General features: G+C 39.7%; 2 protein-coding genes across 2 annotated transcripts in view; one reads left to right on the forward strand and one right to left on the reverse strand.

The window, feature by feature from the left end:
* The window catches only part of LOC109461620 (aspartate aminotransferase-like), an 11,476-nt gene extending 1,650 nt beyond the window's left edge, over positions 1-9,826 (forward strand). The window contains exons 3-14 of the mRNA XM_019757999.1: positions 503-640; positions 1,532-1,659; positions 2,350-2,413; positions 4,002-4,041; positions 5,575-5,665; positions 6,147-6,212; positions 6,334-6,447; positions 6,881-7,033; positions 7,398-7,481; positions 7,994-8,069; positions 8,448-8,548; positions 8,995-9,826. Coding sequence (XP_019613558.1) covers positions 503-640; positions 1,532-1,659; positions 2,350-2,413; positions 4,002-4,041; positions 5,575-5,665; positions 6,147-6,212; positions 6,334-6,447; positions 6,881-7,033; positions 7,398-7,481; positions 7,994-8,069; positions 8,448-8,548; positions 8,995-9,036 — 1,097 coding nt within the window. The 3' untranslated portion in view covers positions 9,037-9,826. The remainder of the gene's footprint in view (positions 1-502; positions 641-1,531; positions 1,660-2,349; positions 2,414-4,001; positions 4,042-5,574; positions 5,666-6,146; positions 6,213-6,333; positions 6,448-6,880; positions 7,034-7,397; positions 7,482-7,993; positions 8,070-8,447; positions 8,549-8,994) is intronic.
* A 2,019-nt stretch (positions 9,827-11,845) lies between these two features.
* LOC109461624 lies at positions 11,846-16,353 on the reverse strand. Its single transcript, XM_019758002.1, has 3 exons — positions 16,042-16,353; positions 12,991-13,093; positions 11,846-12,549 (listed from the first exon to the last, which is right to left on the reverse strand). The coding sequence occupies exons 1-3, from the start codon at positions 16,239-16,241 to the stop codon at positions 11,854-11,856; spliced, it is 999 nt and encodes a 332-aa protein (XP_019613561.1). The 5' UTR covers positions 16,242-16,353; the 3' UTR covers positions 11,846-11,853.
* Between the last annotated feature and the right edge of the window lie 2,115 nt (positions 16,354-18,468).

Genomic DNA, 18,468 nt, shown 5'->3' on the forward strand with positions numbered 1-18,468 from the left:
TGGATGGATGGAGGGATGGATGGATGGATGGATGGAGGGATGGATGGATGGATGGATGGATGGAGGGATGGATGGATGGATGGATGGATGGATGGATGGATGGATGGATGGATGGATGGATGGTTGGATGGATGGATGGATGGATGGATGGATGGATGGAGGGATGGATGGATGGATGGATGGATGGATGGATGGATGGATGGATGGGTGGATACCTTGGTAGATGGGTGGATGGATGGATGGATGGATGGATGGATGGATAGGTGAATGGATGGATGGAAGGATGGATGGATGGAAGGATGGATGGATAGATGAAAGGATGGATGGATGGAAGGATAGATGGATGAATGGATGGATGGATGGATAGGTGAATGGATGGATGGAAGGATGGATGGATGGAAGGATGGATGGATAGATTGGTAGATGGATTGATGGATGGATAGATTGGTAGATGGATGGAATCTGAATCAATCAATAAATCAATCAATCCATTGCTCTGCAGGTATCCCGGAGCTGCGTCAGTCCATCTGTGATTTCCACTGTAAGACAGACGACCTGCAGGACCTTGACCCTGAGCAGGTGGTCGTCGGGCCGGGGTCAAAGGAGCTCATCTACCTGCTGCTAGAGGTGTTTCATGGAGGTGAGGAGAACACCTGAAGGAACACCTGAAGGTTTCTTAAGAGGTGGGGCAATGGCAGAGTGCTCAGCTCGGAACCAAGAGGTCCCGGGTTCGAGTCCTGACATGCCACCGATCTTGTAACCTTGGGAAAGGCACTTAACACGACTTTCCCCACTAGACTCAAGTGAAAATGAGTATTGTCTGTCCTGTATTTGTTTTTATGTGTAGGACACAACACCAGCAACAGCTGCCTGTGTCCCACGTGTATTCCTTAATAGTCTCTATTGTATCCAGAACCACCTGATATAGTTCTATGCCTGAATGGGTTAGGGTTAGGCATGGTTCTGGATATAGTCTTCGCATAGAAGTCCAAGAACAAAGAATTTCCCCAGGCATGGTTTTAAACATGCATGAAATCACTTACCATCAGTGAGAGAACTTCTCTCTGATTTGAAATTAAACCTAGATAGCCTAAAGATGAAACACAACAGGGAACTACAGACAGGCAAAATACAACAAAAAAATGTCAATCATTCTAAACCAGGAAGATAAAACCCTGCTGAACAATCCTTCAGCACCAAGGACATGGAAACAATTTTATTTAAACCTGGCCCTGTTTCTAACACTGCAAGACTTGACTGTGTATTTTTGCTTCTTTTTTCAGATGTCACCTTGTTGTCACCTTGCTGAACAACTCTTCAGCACCAAGGACAGGTCCTGTTTCTAATAACACCCTAAGACTTGACTGTGTATTTTTGCTTCTTTTTTCTAGATGTCCTCTTGTTGTCACCTTGTTGGACAACCTACATTAAATCATTCTGAACAATTCTTCAGCGCCAAGGACAGGGAAACAGTTGTATTTAAGCCAGGCCCTGTTTCTATAACACTATTATTTTTGCTTCTTGTTTTCAGATGTCCTCTTGTTGTCACCTTGTTGGACAACCTACAAGCCTCAATGTCACCTGACCAGACACAAGGTCGTGGTGATGCAGACAAACATGGAGGACGAGTGGAGGCTGACACCCGAACTACTGGAGCAGGTTTGTTTGTTTGTTTGTACCACCTATTACCACTGTCACCTTGCCATCTGCAAGCAGCAAGAGGTAAGGTCACAGCAAGTAGATTTTTTGAATGAATAAATATTATCTACGCGACGCCGTATGCTAAAAAATTCTACATATAGAAGTGGCGCTTGTTTGGTAACCTAGAGCAGCACTTCGGTAGAATGTACTGCGCCTGCATGTGCAAACCCCCCATTTTTGTTTGAATTTTGGTCAATGTTGCATCAGAATTTTGCCTGTTGCAGAGGATATTTTTTCCAACATAACATTTGAAAACTACAGATGGAGTGTTAACCTTATATACGCCAATACGACCTTATATGAGACGTTCTGCCGAAGCGCTATGCACGGTACATTACGGGTTTTGCGCAGGTGCAGTACGTTCTGCCGACGTGCTACCTGAAGAGCATAGTTGAAGTGATACGAGGCTATAGCTGTTACTTTCTGCATTAAGTCTTATAATCCAGGAATAGAATACTTGTCGTCAGTCTTTGGTAATGATTATGACAATAATTTTCACTAAAGTCAATCCCAGTGATGAACCTGGACGAGGGGGGGATACAAGCTCAGCCATGTTAGACATCGAAACGTAAGCAGGAGAGAACCTTTACTGGTTGTGTAAGAAAAAAATTCTATACCCTAATAATTTTCCCATTTCTGTTTCTCCAGACCCTTCAGAGTAACGAGCTTCATAAGAACAAACTTCTCATCCTGTGTAACCCTGACAATCCCTGTAAGTAGCTTCTTAAAGACTCTTTTATTTTCTTAAGAAATAGAGAATTATCTTCATTATGATAGGTTAGTTTAATTTGTAGTTCAAGAATTGTATTTTTGATTTACATACTATAATACTGAATCATTGCATCATTTGCAAAAAGAGAATTTAACCCAACATAATTCATTAAGTATTGGCCACACCAATTTAATTTGTTGTTTCTCGGATTAAAAAATGTGCATAATTGGAAATAGTCTAACTTAGAGAATAAAAACAAACTTAAGAATAATTCAAAAAATATGTTCAACTAGAAAAATATAATGAAAACAAAGTGAGTGAGGACCAGGGCGATGCCTTGGAGCACTCAGTTTTATGTTACCATCAGCCAAATAACAAATTGGTTTTGGATTTGCTATCAAGCATCTGTAAATACAGACATATATGCCCTCTGCTTTTATGGTGTCCAGCTTGTTATACTGTCATCTTCAAATGCCTGAGAAGTACTGAAAAATAAATTTGTGTGGCCATGTATAACTTTTACTTACTTTATTGCATAAATCTGCTTGCATGACTGCTTTCTAAAGTCTCTAACATTATGGATGTTCTGCCATTGCAATTCTGATTCAGTAGAATATCTTGCCAAGCTAGTTGCTGGTAATATATGCTATTAGCAAATATGCTCTTTGACTGGTAGTCAGTCTGGTACTATAGAAGACTGAAATCAGGTCTATTTTCTATATATTGTAGTATAATGACTCTAAAAAGAAATGAGGTATAACAACTTTTAAAATACTGTCAGTAAATTGGGAAAATAGAAAAACAGTTCAAGTTATTACCCTTTTCAATACTTGTATGAGCATGTAAATATGAAATGTTTTCTTCATCTGTTGATGCATAATCTAATCCTGGCTGAAAACACTGACTAATGTTCAAAGTAAAGATGTAAAAATTCAAGACTAAATGTAGTACCCTAAGAGAGATGTGTAATGATTAAAAGAAATACAGTACTTTTGACTGCTGTTGGAGAAATACTGAGTTATCACAACAGTAACTGTAGATACAGTACCCAGGATTGTACTGAAGGTAGATTCTGATGTAATATTTCTTTAGCTACAGTAATTACCTCCAGTAGTGTTTTACTGGTAAATTTAGAGGCAATTGGCAGAACATCTAAAGCAACTCAACCCTCTTCCTCTCCCCAAAATTATTTGCTTACAAAAGCAGCTCCCAGATTTTTATTTGCCAATTTTGCAACCTTACAGTCCGCTGCTATGCAGCTCGTACAAAGCTGGTGTGTTACACCTAAAGTAAGTTATGCAAAACAAACAAACAAACAAGCAAACAAACAAACAAAATGTTTGGACTTAAAACTTTTGATTGAAAAAAGTTCTCTCACCTACAGCTTTTGACCAGTCACTCTGGTCTTCCTCAGTAGACTGACCCAGTGGGACATAATGTCACGTGGCTTCTTTGAAGTGTGACATCAACACAAAACAAACAAAATTGTTCAAACAAACAAACAAAAACAGAAACAAAAGAGGCTAGAGGGTTGAGTAGCGGTTGTGTGTTGTTCTGTCTGGACACTAACGTTTCTTGTTCCATCTAGCCGGGACGTGCTACAGTCAACAACAGCTGAAACAGCTCAGGTTATTTATCACTCGCTGTTGCTTGTTGTTGTTTTCTTATTGTTGTTTACTTTAATTGTTACCTTGGCGATACCCAAAACAATCAGTAGGCAAAAATTTGGGGAAATTTTTCCATGGCTCAAATTTTTCGATTTTTATTTCCTTTTATTTTTTTCTCATCGCTCGTTTTTGCTTGTTGTTTTCTTTATAATTGTGCAGTATTTGTTTGTTGGTTTTCTTGGCGATATATTAAGCAAGCTAGAAGAATAACAAGAAAAAAGTCAGGTCAAATTCTCCATGCCTACAAACTTACGTGTGACGTATTATGAAAGATTTTTATTGTCATTAATTTTTGACCAATTTTTTTTCTTCCCCCGTTATCATCACTCGCTGTTGCTTGTTGTTGTTTTCTTATTATTGTTGTTTACTTTAATTGTTACCTTGGCGATACCCAAAACATGAATATGAAAAAATCGGGTAAAATTTTCCATGGCTCAAAATTTTTATTTTTATTTTCTTTTATTTTTTTTCTCATCGCCTGTTTTTGCTTGTTGCTGTTTGCTTTATAATTGTGCAGTATTTGTTTGTTGGTTTCATTGGCAATATGCAAATCAATCAGGAGGAAAACAAGAAAAAAATCAGGTCAAATTCTCCATGCCTACAAACTTACGTGTGACGTATTATGAAAGATTTTTATTGTCATTAATTTTTGTCCGATTTTTTTTTCTTCCCCCGTTATCATCACTCGCTGTTGCTTGTTGTTGTTATCTTATTATTGTTGTTTACTTAAATTGTTGCCTTGGCGATGCCCAAAACAATCAATGGGCAAAAATTTGGATAAAATTTTCCATGGCTCAAAATTTAAGAGATTTTTTATTTCCTTTTATTTTTTTCTCATCGTTCACTGTTGCTTGTTGTTGTTTACTTGTTGTTTACTTAAAAGTGTTTGTTACCTTGGTGATTGTCAAAACAGTTAACAGGAAAAAACTGGGTCAAATTTCCCATTGCTCGAAACCTATGAGATGTATGAAAGATTTTCATTTGTGTCTTTTTTATCTTTTTTTAAATTTCAAGGACTATCTTGACAAAGCAATCCCCAAAACGTTTGGATTGGACATTTTAATTTAAATTTTTTGGGGTTTAAGGGGTTCCTTTATAAAGACTTAAGACAACCAAAAGATACAGTAAGTGTTTTAATCAAATTGCCCAAATTCTGGGGTGTATGTCATGTTCTAAAATTTTAGAATTTTGTTTTCAATTTTTCTGTTGTATTTGATTTTGAGGGGTCATATTTTTCCTGATTTTTTATATCATGCTGTGGATCAAATTGTGCTGCTTTTTTTATTACTTTTTTTTGTAATAGAATGCAACGCTAGCTTGCTATGTTTGGGCCAAATTGATTTGAGTTCAAAATAATTGCTACAAGTGCATCCAACCACTGATGTTCTAAGTTTTTACTATAATATAAATCATATTTGATGGATATAAGTTGTGTTGATGTGTCATGTACATCCTGGTGTAGGTCAGTGACATGTTTCTGTTTTCTGTTTTCAGTATGACCCTGAGGAAACACGGAATCGTGGTGTTGAGCGATGAAATCTACGCCAGGCTGCACTACACTGACAACCATGAGACCATCGCAAAGGTAAGAAGAAGAAGGTCTCCCGTGCTCTTCTGCTGAGCGTAGGGTGGTGCCCATATCCATTTCTGTAGCCCTTGGGCGACACACAGTTGTGCAAGGCACTACAGCAGGGGGCTGGTCTGCTGGTAGTGCTGTGTGTTTGACCTTCCCTCACTCTTTCTCATATGTACAGTTTTAAAGTTAAATTTTTTAAGTCTTAGGTATATAGGTACTTTATAATAATAGATAGATTGATAGATAGAGAGGGAGCTAGAGAGAAGGAGGGAGAGAGAAAGAAGGGGGGACCTACAGATGTAGCGATGAAATCTATTCCAGGCTGCACTACACTGACAATCCTGAGACCATGGTAAAGGTATGTGCCTCTAGCACATTGGCAGAACGTACTGCCTTTGTCCTTGTGACATCCAGTTGCAGAGTTGCTTCCATAGCTGGTAGAACTGCGTCATCATGACTTTGTACCATGTAAATGATTTTTCTCTCCCAGTACTACCCAGAAGGGACCATCCTGTGCTCAGGTCTGTCCAAGTGGGCCAGTGCTGGAGGCTGGAGGGTGAGTTTACTTATTAAATCTGCTATTTGACGTATGTATGTTTTCTTCTATATGCACCATGGATGCCTGAAAGAAACAATAAGTAAAGTTTATCATATCTTTACACCTCCTTCCCCCCCAGCTTGGGTACTGTGTGTACCCTCGTGAGTTGGACCCTCTGAGGTGTGCAGTAAAGTCTGCTGCCAGCCACACCTACTCATGTGCCTCTGCACCCATACAGTATGCCGCTCTGGCTGTGAGTATGTTTAGCTTTCTGAATCTGTAACTTGGTGTAAGTTTAGTGTAAGGTGTGCGTCTGCACTGATACAGTATGCTGCTCTCAGCCCACCTGCATTGCATAGACAGTTGCTTTCTTTGTATTTTTTCTTGGTAAACTCCTTCTGGCAAGGGTTGTTTTCTAACCTTGTCACATGGTAGTGAAAGTAGGGTTGTCATCTGTTAGGAACATTCAAACCTTCCGGCCTTGCTGACTTGAGCCTCTGTACGGAGGCAGTACTCACCACTTACGTTTTTGCACGTAGACAGCACGCAGAAGCACGTAGGGTTGTGACCGACGCTTATCTGGTATATATAACTACCCTTGTGCATAACACGCAGCAGCAGAAATTTGTTCAAGTTTTTCTCAATTTTCATATTTTCTATGACCCCCTCTCCCCCCTTCTCCTCAGTTGTTCAGCTACACTGATGAGGTACAGGAGTACAGGGCACACTGTTCCAGAATTCTACAAGCGGTGGGGAGTTATAGCTGTAAGGAACTCAGGGCTGTAGGTGTGAAGGTGGTACAGCCTACATCTGGGTACTACATACTGCCTAACTTTGAGGTGAGTTACATTTTGTACTAATGGAGTGATAGACAGACAGAGGGAGAGAGAGAGAGAGGGAGAGAGGTTGTGGGGACCTACAATTGTAGGGAATTGGTACAACCTACATCTGGGTACTACATACTCCCCAACTTTGAGGTAAGCTACTGATGGAGAGATAGAAAAATTGCAGCTGGCCCTGTCCTTAGTGCTGAAAGACCTTCAGTCTGTGTTCTTAGTGCTTTAAAATTGTATTTTTCTTCTTTGCATGATGTTCTGCCCTCTTTGCATCCACTTTTGTTGCTTTTCTTGTTATTTTGAATGCAAAATTCTCCTGTCACAGGCCTTTTGGGGTCTGTTTCATATGATTATTTCTTATTCCCAGGTGTTGAGGACTGCCCTGTCCAAACGTGGCATCACCACCTGTACACAGATGTGTGAAGCACTGTTTGAAGAGGCCAGAGTTGCGGTGAGTACAAAAGTTACTCTGCTAGAGTAGGGATTCAAACTCAGAACCTTTAGGGTGCACTAACCTAAGGGTCAGTCAACAACCCTACCTACAAGACTACCTTTCCCTATCCAACTCTTGAAAAATTGTGCATATTCTTGTGTGACAGCCATTTTTTTGTAAAAAAAATGGCAAAGTCCTCCCCACAGTAGAAGTGGCATAGGGCTGCACCAATCTTTAGTTTAGAAGCCCTTGGGCCACACAGTCATGCAATCACTACAGCATGGGGCTAGTCCACTGGGTGGTGTATGTTTAACAACTAATATGCTCTTTCTCAAATGCTCCAGACTCCAGAGTGCTAAGCAGAGAAAGCAGTATTTATTGCTCCACTTCTATAGTCTTTGGTATGACTTGGCCAGAAATTGAACTCAATGCAAGGTGGACACTCTTACCCAATAGGCTATTGCCTTGGTTAGTGTTGAATGTGGTTATGTGAGATTTTCATTTTACAAGTATATCTGTTGATTCTGCAGCTGATGGCAGGAGGTCCTGCGTTCCTGCGACCGATAAACGAGTTCACCACCAGGTTGTGCTTCATCGACTTTGACGGTGAGTACAGAAAAAAATAACCTCAAAGCAGATCTTTCTGTGGCTACCTGATTGGCAGGGCAGCATCCAATATGCTAACAGTTTGGCTGGCATTAAAAAAATACCGATATAAGAAAGAAAGCCTGTTAAAGGTAACAATACAAATGTATGTCTGTTTGGATCTGATTTTAAACTATTGATGGATGGAATGAATGGATAGACTCACCTTGTAATTTTGTCTTGTCATAATGGCTGAGGTTTGAAGAAGCTATTGAATGAATGGTAGAATGAATGAATGGTTAAATGAATGGTTGAATGAATGAATGGTAGAATGAATGAATGGAAAAATGAATGGATATGAACTCACCCCTCAGTTTTTCCTGTCCCTGTTGACCCCAGGAAGCCACGCTCTGAAGGCGAGTAAGAAACTCGGACTGGACGTTCCCCTGTCTGAGGAGTTTGTGAAGGAATACTGTCAGCAGACCTATGACGGCATTCAGGTGGGGATTCGCCAAATAGCAGTTACTCATTCAGACAAGCAGCTGGATATGATTTTGGAAACGGTCAGATGTTTCAGCTAGTATCCACTAGCTTTCGTCAGTGACTGAGAGACCAGAGGAGAAATGCAGGTTTATAAGCACAACCTATTGATTGACATGCAAATAAGTGACGTCACTTTTTTTTGAAGTCCAAAAAGAACCAAAAGTTAGGTAAGTCAAGATGATGCAAATTTGTAACAAAGCTCCTGTTATGCAGAACAGGAGCTTATATAAGTGTTGTCTGTCCTCGGGGCTGGGAGCGCCAAATCCCAAGTGCCGGAAAGATCCACCCGTGGCCCCCTTTCCCTGTTGAGGGTGGGGTTGGACATTCTTTCATATATTGCCTCTTTAACACCTGAACTGTCTACCCTGTTTTATTAATGATAATTGTTGTTTTTCTTCCTTAGGCTCTCAAGAGGTGGGTTCAAACACAGCTTGAAGCTGAGTGAGGAACAAGGATGACAGAAAACACACAAAGTGTGCTGTGACGGAGGTCCCTGGTGGAGAAAAGAGCAAAAAAAAAGAAATTTTATTCTTGTTTAAAGTTGAAACTTTTGATCCAACACAATAAAGTTCTCTCACCTAGAGCTTTCGACCAGTCACTCTGGTCTTCCTCAGTAGACTGACCCAGTGAAGCTTGTCACATGGCTTCTTTGAAGTGTGACATCAACACTGGGTCCAATATGATTCTTTTCATGGCTGTTGCTTTCCATAGTCAAAAGCTGGAAGAATTTGTGATAATACATTTACTGTAACAGTTGTATTATGTGATGGTAACAGATTCATGGTTGTCGCATGTAGAAACGTTTTAGTTTTGCATTCTGAACAATTTTTTTTATATTGATTATCTCCACTTTACACAAAACATCAAGCAATTTCACTTTGATATTTTATGTGAGAACACTGCAATAGACATGATCACTGTTGTTGCAATATTAATTCTTGTTGATTGTGCTTTTTCAAAGCTGTAGCAATGCAAGTTAGAATGTTTGACATTTGATACAATCTTTCATAATTCTATGTCAATTGAAGCACCAAAAATATAAAACTCATTAACATGACACTTCAACTTCACAAATTATGGCATGTTACACATTAAGGTGGCTCACTTATTGTGCAAATGGTATTTTATGGTTATTGTCTAATGATGTTGTTGCACTTAAAACATGCATAATTAGACAACCATATATTTGACAATGTTGCACTAGTCTTCAACATGTTGAAAAATTATGTTGATTTTCTTTTAAATCACATGCACATCAATATGAAAGGTGTACATTTTGTACATTAATTTTGCACAATTTCTATACAAAATATTTATAATCATTATGATGATATCTTCCAATTTTTTGTATCAAACATGAGATTATTTCACAAGATGATGATAATGCAAATAAAAGTGCACAAAAGTACAAAGTGTTACAAAGTCCTTTAGTATATCCAAAGTATAACCGCCCTTTGGTGTAACACACCAGCTTTGCAGGCACGCGGCGCAGCGGCAGCTAGCTATATAATTACACCAAACAATGTGTTACACCCAATCTTTGCACATTTAATTGCAGGAGTTGTTTAAAGCTTTCTAGTCATGATGCCCCAACTGTGCTTGGTGGCAATGAGTTCCACTCCATGATAGTTCTTAGAAAATACAAGTTTTTAAACACGTCAATTCTTGGTTGATAACCATAGAAACAAATGACTTCCAACCACATTAAGTGTACATGTAGTTTATTGTTACACTCCAGACACCATCCATATTGTACCACAGAGGTTGGTTAGTCAAGGCAAAGATAGTCGTATCTAAACTCTACTGATGGATTTTACCACTTTTTTTTCATTCATTTTGGCTTACAAAGAAGCCAGGGTGTCCCAACTAGTCAAAGACTATTACTAAGGGACACCACTTTTTATGAGGCTTTTCACACTTTTTATTTCATGTTGAAGAAAATTTAAGTTTGGCACACACACTACACACACACATTCCCTGTAAGTTAGTTTGAGGTCTTAGTACATCTGCAAATTTGGGAGGATACAGGTTGGAAAATCTATTCAACTTAGGAGTCAAATATATCTATATTACAATGATTCTACATTTGGTGGCAGAACTTCTGAAGAATTATGTACAAGTATACATCATGTTCTTACCACCAAAGTGCCACCTACATCGGCTAGATACAGCGACGAGAAGCAGAACTCCAGTCAGAAGCTCTGAGACACCGAAATGTCAGCAAGGTAGGACAAGTTCGGTTGTGTAAAAGAACTTTTACTCCTACAATGTATATAAAGTATACGTTATGTATTGAGTTCTAAATTCTATAAACACTGGAAACTGGACTGTGTATTCATTTGGCAGTGTATGAACATGTTAGAGGCTTATATCTGGTTAGATTCAGCAAATCCCTAGAGTTTCTAAGTGTTTAATAATGCTAACATTTTACTTAGTTCTACCTGAGACATTGTCATACTGGCTCTGTGATGTAGAAGAGTTGTCATCTGCTAAGTTGTAATTGCCATTGAACCAGGCCAAAGTTGTAACTAGTCAATCCCTACATTAATAGATAGCCTCTATATAGCATGCCAAAAAATGGGGGTTTTGGGGGTCTTCAGGATTTTTGGGAGCTTTTATGCGCTATTTTCTGATTGCATATTGACAACATAGCCAGCCTGGTTGAATTACCCCCGTTTTTTAGAACTGGGCTAATCAGAAAACAGCCGAAGACCACCAAACCCCCAGTTCTATAAGCCTGCTACAGAGGCTAACATTTACACTCAGGTACAATACTTGTATTACCCCTAGTCACTACATCAAGAACTTACTAGTACACTATATTTGTCCCACCTCACTTTTTTGGGGAATCCATTCAAGAAAGACTTGGGTTTTGTACAATTAAAAGGACGGGGGTACAAAACCTAATCAAAGTACTTGGTTAAGGCTTACAGCTATCATATGTTAGGGGTGTTTACTGAATTTTCTCTTAGGTCGTCTTCTCTTTAATTACTCATTAATTACTAGTACTTCAAGAAAGGCTTAGGTTTACATTTGGAAAGAGTTCTGCCCCTTCTATCAAACAGTTTTCTAAACAATATCTTACAAATTGATCATTTTAATTGTTTCTCCTTCAAAAAATGTTTTCTCTGGTTAAAAAAAGGCTAAAGAACCTAATAGTTATATTAGTAAGCTACTTTCACATGAATGATATCTTAAGGGTAAGTTTACTTGTAACTTATGGTACAAAAAGTCATCAAGTATATGGCGTATAGATGACAGTTTAGTCCTCCTTTTTGTTTTCTTCTGGTTTTTCTTCCGGTATCCCATTCAAACCACCAGGGCCTGCTGACCTTGACCCTTCCCCTATGACCTTGTCCTCTACGACCTCTGACCTTTCCTCTATGACCTCGCCCTCTGACCCCTCCTCCTCTCTGACCTGCTCCACATACCGATACAGAACCAGGCTGAAACTCTTCGCCAGAAGTATGATCTTACCGGACGAGAGTCCGAACTTCCATACCAACACAACACAGAGCAAACCCAAGACCAAATCCTTGAAATTGTTTCCCAGGAAAAGTTGGAACTTTTTTCTCTTGTCCTGCTGCATTTTTTGCACGGCGGGAGCGTATTGGAACATACTGAGGAGGATAAATGCGAAGGTGACATAGATAACGCGGCTGTGGTAGTGTTTGTTCGCGCGCGTGAACTCTGCAGCCAGCAGGATATCGAACATCCCCAACAGCGCTGCATACACACGGTTCTGTAGCAGGATCTTCATATCCTTTGTGTCAGGGACAACATCTCCACCTTGTTTCCTCTCCTTGAGATATTCTTGGAACTTGGTTTGCTGGAACTCTTCCATGACGTACATGAGGAAGAACAGAAGGAGAGAAGCGACGATGGAGGAGAAGATGGTGAGGGGCATTCCCTCTCGCTTTGGCTTCTTGCCGGAAGAGACAGCCTTGGTTTCGGATTGCTGTGAAGAAGGAGGTTGCTACTTTAGAAGTGTTGTATCCAGAAACATGCTTTATACATGTGTACTATATGCTAATAAGTAGTGGCAGGGCTCAAAATTCATTTTGGGGAATAGGTGCACTGGTGCACCCAACCTAAAAAAATTAGGTGCACAAAAATTTTCTCGTGCACAAAACCTAACTACAGATCTTACTGCTCCTAGTGTGAGCTTGAATCTGAAATGGGAGCTAACTTTAAAAATCTTAAACAAGTACCACAACAAAGATTTTATTATTTATTATTTTTCTGACACTTGTATGACAAGAATATCCTGCATACTATTATAACAAGTTACATATGATGTGTACAAAAATACCTACAAAAATATTTGGGTGCACCCACAGAGAAAAATTGGGTGCACCTAGTATTTCGAGCCCTGTATAAAGTAGGTAAAACACCTCACCGAGAGTTCAGCGCCCATGTAGGCTATCCACACCAGGGTCGGCAGAACCACGGCCAAGATGGCGCCCGTTGCCCGGGAGATCGTCGTTCCCTTTTCCCGTCGTCTGCAAACGATACGTCAGTTGTTAGCGGCATTTCATTGGCTACTACAGGGTACTACAACGGCAGCATGTTTACGGAATTTCAATGGCTACAATATACGGCATTAGCTGATAGTGTTCAGCAGTGTCTACAGATACATAGGAAAACGTAGTGTTGTATTCAGAGCCGTGCTTTATCCAGAACTATGATCAGGCACGGTTCCGGATAGTCCACGCGTATCCAGAACCGTGTCTGGGAAAAACCTGCGTTCTTGTACACGCAGAGGCTATCCAGAACCGTGCCTGGTCCTAACCCAAACCCACTCAGGCATATAGAAAGATAGGCAGAGTTCTGGACACGCTGCACGGCGCCTACGCTGTTACCCAATGCATTAGAGTTCACAGGATGCGAAATCAGCACCAAGGACAGCACCAGCTGGTTACGGCACCGCATGCTAACGCCAAGAAGACGGCATCAAACGTCAATTCGCCCATAGAATTGACGTTGACAATCACTCATCTCTTTTTAAATTAACAGGCAATAGAATACATAACATGTTGTATCTTGTATCTCATAACTGATTTTTTTTTAATTTTGCGAAGAGATTATTTGCTCCAAAAATGTTGCGTTTGCATGGGATGCCATACTATACAGTACCAATGTTAGGGTTGCTACAAGGTCTATGTAGTCAGGCTTAAAATGCTATAAAATTCATTTTCATAACTTTTATTCCTGAATTATTCTTCCATATCCGGTCTCTACGATTCCTTGAATTAATTCTGTATATAGCTCTTTCTCATACCCATGTAAACTACCCCCCCTTTCTCCCATTGACATAGCCTAGTCTATACCAGACTAACTACGCTGGCTACATATAGGAGAATAATTATAATTGCCAGGGGGGTTTGGCCGCCTTTGGGATTTGACTGGCCGAGCAGGAGGGAAAGAAACTACCTCCCCGCGGCCGGACTCCCTTGGCCAATTTTACTCTCTTTTTTGCCGAATTCTACGATCCCTATTCCCGTAGAAAGGCCTGGTGGAGGGAAAGAAACTACCTCCCCGCGGCCGGACTCCCTTGGCCAATTATACTCTCTTTTTTATGCCGAATTCTACGATCCGTATTCCCGTAGAAAGGCCTGGTGGAGGCTAGGTATAGCCCACCGGCCTCATTAATAGAGATGAACATTCTGGCACCAGAGAGAGGCGTGAATTTGCAATTTTATAGCGGAAACGAATTTCTATCAGTCGAAACCCAATACGATTCTACCAAATACAAGTACTTGAAGCTCCTCGATACTAGTCATTATTCAGGCTAGAAAAAGCTATAAAAGTCGTCGTTTTTTAAAGGTAAATTCCTGAATTTTTCTTCCATATCCAGTCAGTAATATATTTTTCAATCGGTGACACCGAGAGAGACATAAATTTGCAATTCCATGGCGGAAACGCATTTCAATTAACCGAGACCCGATTCAATACTATTCACTACCGCACAATCACCCCTGGGACTTTCCGATCTTTATTTCATGAGCTGAATTATTGCATTTATGAAGAAACAAAATCTAATACGAACGAAAATAAAACGGTGTTTTAGCAGTAAATTTACTTAATTTCTAGTGTACATTCTATAACATTTGTATTTAATGTTAATAATGTTTGTAATAGATTCGTAAAATATACAGGCTAATCTCTCATTGTATCGCTTTTTCTATGAAATGCTTGGATGTATGTAGCCTCCATAACATGCCAAAAACTGGGGTTTTGAGGGTCTTCATGGTCTTTGGGAGCTTTTATATGCTATTTTCTGATTGCATATAGACAACATAGCCGGCCTGGTTGAATTACCCCCGTTTTTTGAACTGGGCTGATCAGAAAACAGCCGAAGACCTGAAAACCTCCAGTTCTATAAGCCTGCTACGGAGGCTAAAATAAAGGGGCGTTATAGCAGTAAAGTTACCTAATTTCTAGTGTATATTCTATAACATTTGTGATTTGTTTGTAATAAATTCATGTAAAAAATACTAGCTAATCTCTCATTGCATTGCTTTTTCTGTGACATTCTTGGGTGTATGATATGTGCGCATATTATCAATTATAATTATTTCCAATCAGAAAAAAAGCAATCTCGTTCTTAATGTTTGATTTTCGTTTCTCAAAACCAAGCCGAAAAAATACGTGCAGATAAGGTAGGTGCAAACCCTGAAATTATGTTATTATGGCCCATGCTGTTATGTTTTCTGAGCGTTTCTAATATGTCACAAGAGGTCAATATATTCATGCCCCTGTTGCTGACGCCATGTATTTATCAGAATAAAACTGTCCACGGGATCGTAGTTTATTGATCACAGCAAAAAAGGCCAAAAATATCGTCCCTACTTTTCAATAAATGCATAGACCTCAGCCTTTATGTATTTCTAGACCTGTAGACTGGCTAGTGAATGAAGAGATTTTACATACATTAGACGTAAAAGGTTGTATTTCATTGATAGAGATTCATACCTGATCAGTTGAATGGCGATGACGATAATTCTATTGCAAATTCATGACCGAATGCTGAGTCGTTGCATGCGAACAGCTAATAGTACGTATTATATAGACAATAAAAATTGAATAGAAAATTTTCAAATTTTGATAGCTGCTTATTGTAGTTGCTACGGTTGAATTCTTGTCAATATAAAGAGAAAATTTGGTGACCTCTTTAGCTAACTATGTTCTTTGATAATCATTTACGATACAATTATATTAGTAAATGATAGAATGTATTTCTTTTCCATTTGTTAGTTTTCTACATAAATTCCGTACCTAGAGGGTAAATAAGCGAATTGCTATCTTGTTAATGAGCGAACATTTTTGTGGCCTCTTTAGCTACCTATAGCTACGTTCTTTGATAAGGAATCATTTACGATACAATAGATTAGTAAAAGATAGAATGTAAATCCTTTTAAAGACTATTTTTTAGTTTTTTTTTCCTTACCTGGATATGAAGGTAATGATGGAACAGAGCAAGATGGCGCCGACGTGAGAGATCATCATGGCGGACGTTCGATTCGCGTTGACCTTCGTCGCCATTTCTCCTCCGAGGTAGGACGACACCATGATGTTATAGGAAAACTGTACCACGGCTACAGAGTAGAGTTCCGCGGGCCAGAAGCCTGGTTTTTCTACAGAGGCCATCTCTGAGCTCCCGGTACCAGATGTTGCAGAAGCGATGGAGGAGGGGATGCTGCAGTGATCGGCGCTGATGATGACGCTAAGCAATTTTTGCACACGGCTCGAAAAATGTGTTCGAATTCAAGATGGCGGATGGGAGGAGATTCTCTCTACACAAATGATCCGAAACCCTCTCTCAGCTAGTAGCTTAAAATATCGTACATCTACAAAATCACAATGCAAACGTAAAGTAGAAACAATCGCTAGCAAATCGCGTATATAAACAATAAAGATTGAAGCTTCAGGGTCGGTTTGTTCGCTGCCTCTCAGAGGACACAACGATGATGAATAAAACAAAAAGGAATAACAATGTGAATATGACCGGCAGCAATTCCTGGAGGGTTCGCGGCTGTGTACGGCTGAGTCTGTCCAAGCCAGGCGCCCTGGCGGCTTCCCACCCGTAGTAGGCCTTGGCGGGATCCACTGTTCTTTCCCTTGCAGACGACAGTTGAGAGAAAGCAGACGATTCTGAGAGAAATTTCAGACGATGTCTGAGGAAAAACGGACGATTCTAAGCTGAGGGAAGTCAGACGATAGCTGAGAGAAAACAGACGATGTGCTGCAGACGATATTCTGAGAGGAATTTCAGACGATGTCTGAGGAAAAACGGACGATTCTAAGCTGAGGGAAATCAGACGAGTGAGAATAGTTGCTATGGTGCAGACGATAACGTTATATGAAGAGAAACAGACGATAATTGAGAGAAATAAAACAATATATAAGGAAAACAGACGACAGTTGAGAAAAATCAGACGATAGTTGACAGAACATCAGACGATACTTGGACAATTTAGAAATTCAGACGACAGCTGAGCGAAATTCAGACGACATCGCGCCTAATTTACCTCAGCTGGGTCCCAGACGACAAATTGCGTCAAGGGAAAAATGATGGACGTAGCAGAAAATGAATTTTATCAGGCACAAGTCAGTGTAAATCTGGGTAACGTTACATTATGTACACGTGGATAAAATGTCACTGTTCTGATAATCATAATTAATCATTATAGTAAACGCTACTTAAGAAGATTGACCATGATTGAAATTTGTGAGAGACAAATTTGGAAAAAATGATGATATTAATCTATTTTGTATCAAAACGACATCATTTATTAGCATACGTATGCTTGGTGAATATCAATTTGGTTATTTTATTCTCTCTTTTTCTAAATATTCTGTGTTTTATTTTTACGGCACCTCCCCCCATTTTCAGCCATAACGATACATATAGATCCGTCCCAAATGGGCTAATGTATATGCATTACTTAAATGCGTTTAATTCCCCAAACAGAGCCTCGTGAGAGATGTGAAATCCCCATCAGAGCCTCGTGGGGGACAGATGGGACGATTTTTCACCCTTGTCATTATTCACCACCATTATTTGATTAAATGAATAGCTTTAGGGGCTAATCATTTGATGACGTAATGTGTGCAGTATAGCGGAAGGCTCAAGGCTCGTTTAAAAGTCACACACACCTAGACATATACTAGCCTCCATAGCATGCCAAAAACTGGGGGGTTTGGGGGTCTTCAGGGTCTTTGGGAGCTTTTATGTGCTATTTTCTGATTGCATATAGACAACATAGCCGGCCTGGTTGAATTACCATCGTTTTTAGAACTGGGCTAATCAGAAAACAGCCGAAGACCACCAAACCCTCAGTTCTATAAGCCTGCTACGGAGGCTAGAATAATTGGCTATATGAGAGTGCACCCGTGGTAAAGGTAATATTTACCCTAGGGCAAATGAATTCTATGGTGGCCAAAGCCCCTGGCAAATATTCTCTCTATTTAGCAAATTTTACTATTTTCAACTGCCTTGTTTAATAGTCTGGTGGGGACAAAATACAGTATGTATATTGACTTACAAAGGAAGATATCCCTTGTAAGTCAATATACATACTGTATTTTATATTTTGGAGTCTAAGTACATATACATACATGTCGTACATACTTGCTGATTTGTCCCTAGTAAAGATGTTCCGTTGGTTGGACGGACTTTGTGAGAAATCGATCTTATCGATCGGTATTGATCTATCAGCGCTGCGGGGGGTCATTCTTATTCAGCTCGCAAAAATCACTACTGATTGAGCCATTAGTTGTTTTTCGTGTCTGAACTTTACAAATTTCCAAAAACCGTTCTGATAAGGCTTAATAGTATCTAGAACCGTGCATATGTATGGTTTGTGCAAACCCT

Source organism: Branchiostoma belcheri, unplaced genomic scaffold (assembly GCF_001625305.1).
Source record: "Branchiostoma belcheri isolate BF01 breed outbred unplaced genomic scaffold, Haploidv18h27 scaffold94, whole genome shotgun sequence".
In the NCBI taxonomy this organism is placed as follows: domain Eukaryota; kingdom Metazoa; phylum Chordata; class Leptocardii; order Amphioxiformes; family Branchiostomatidae; genus Branchiostoma; species Branchiostoma belcheri.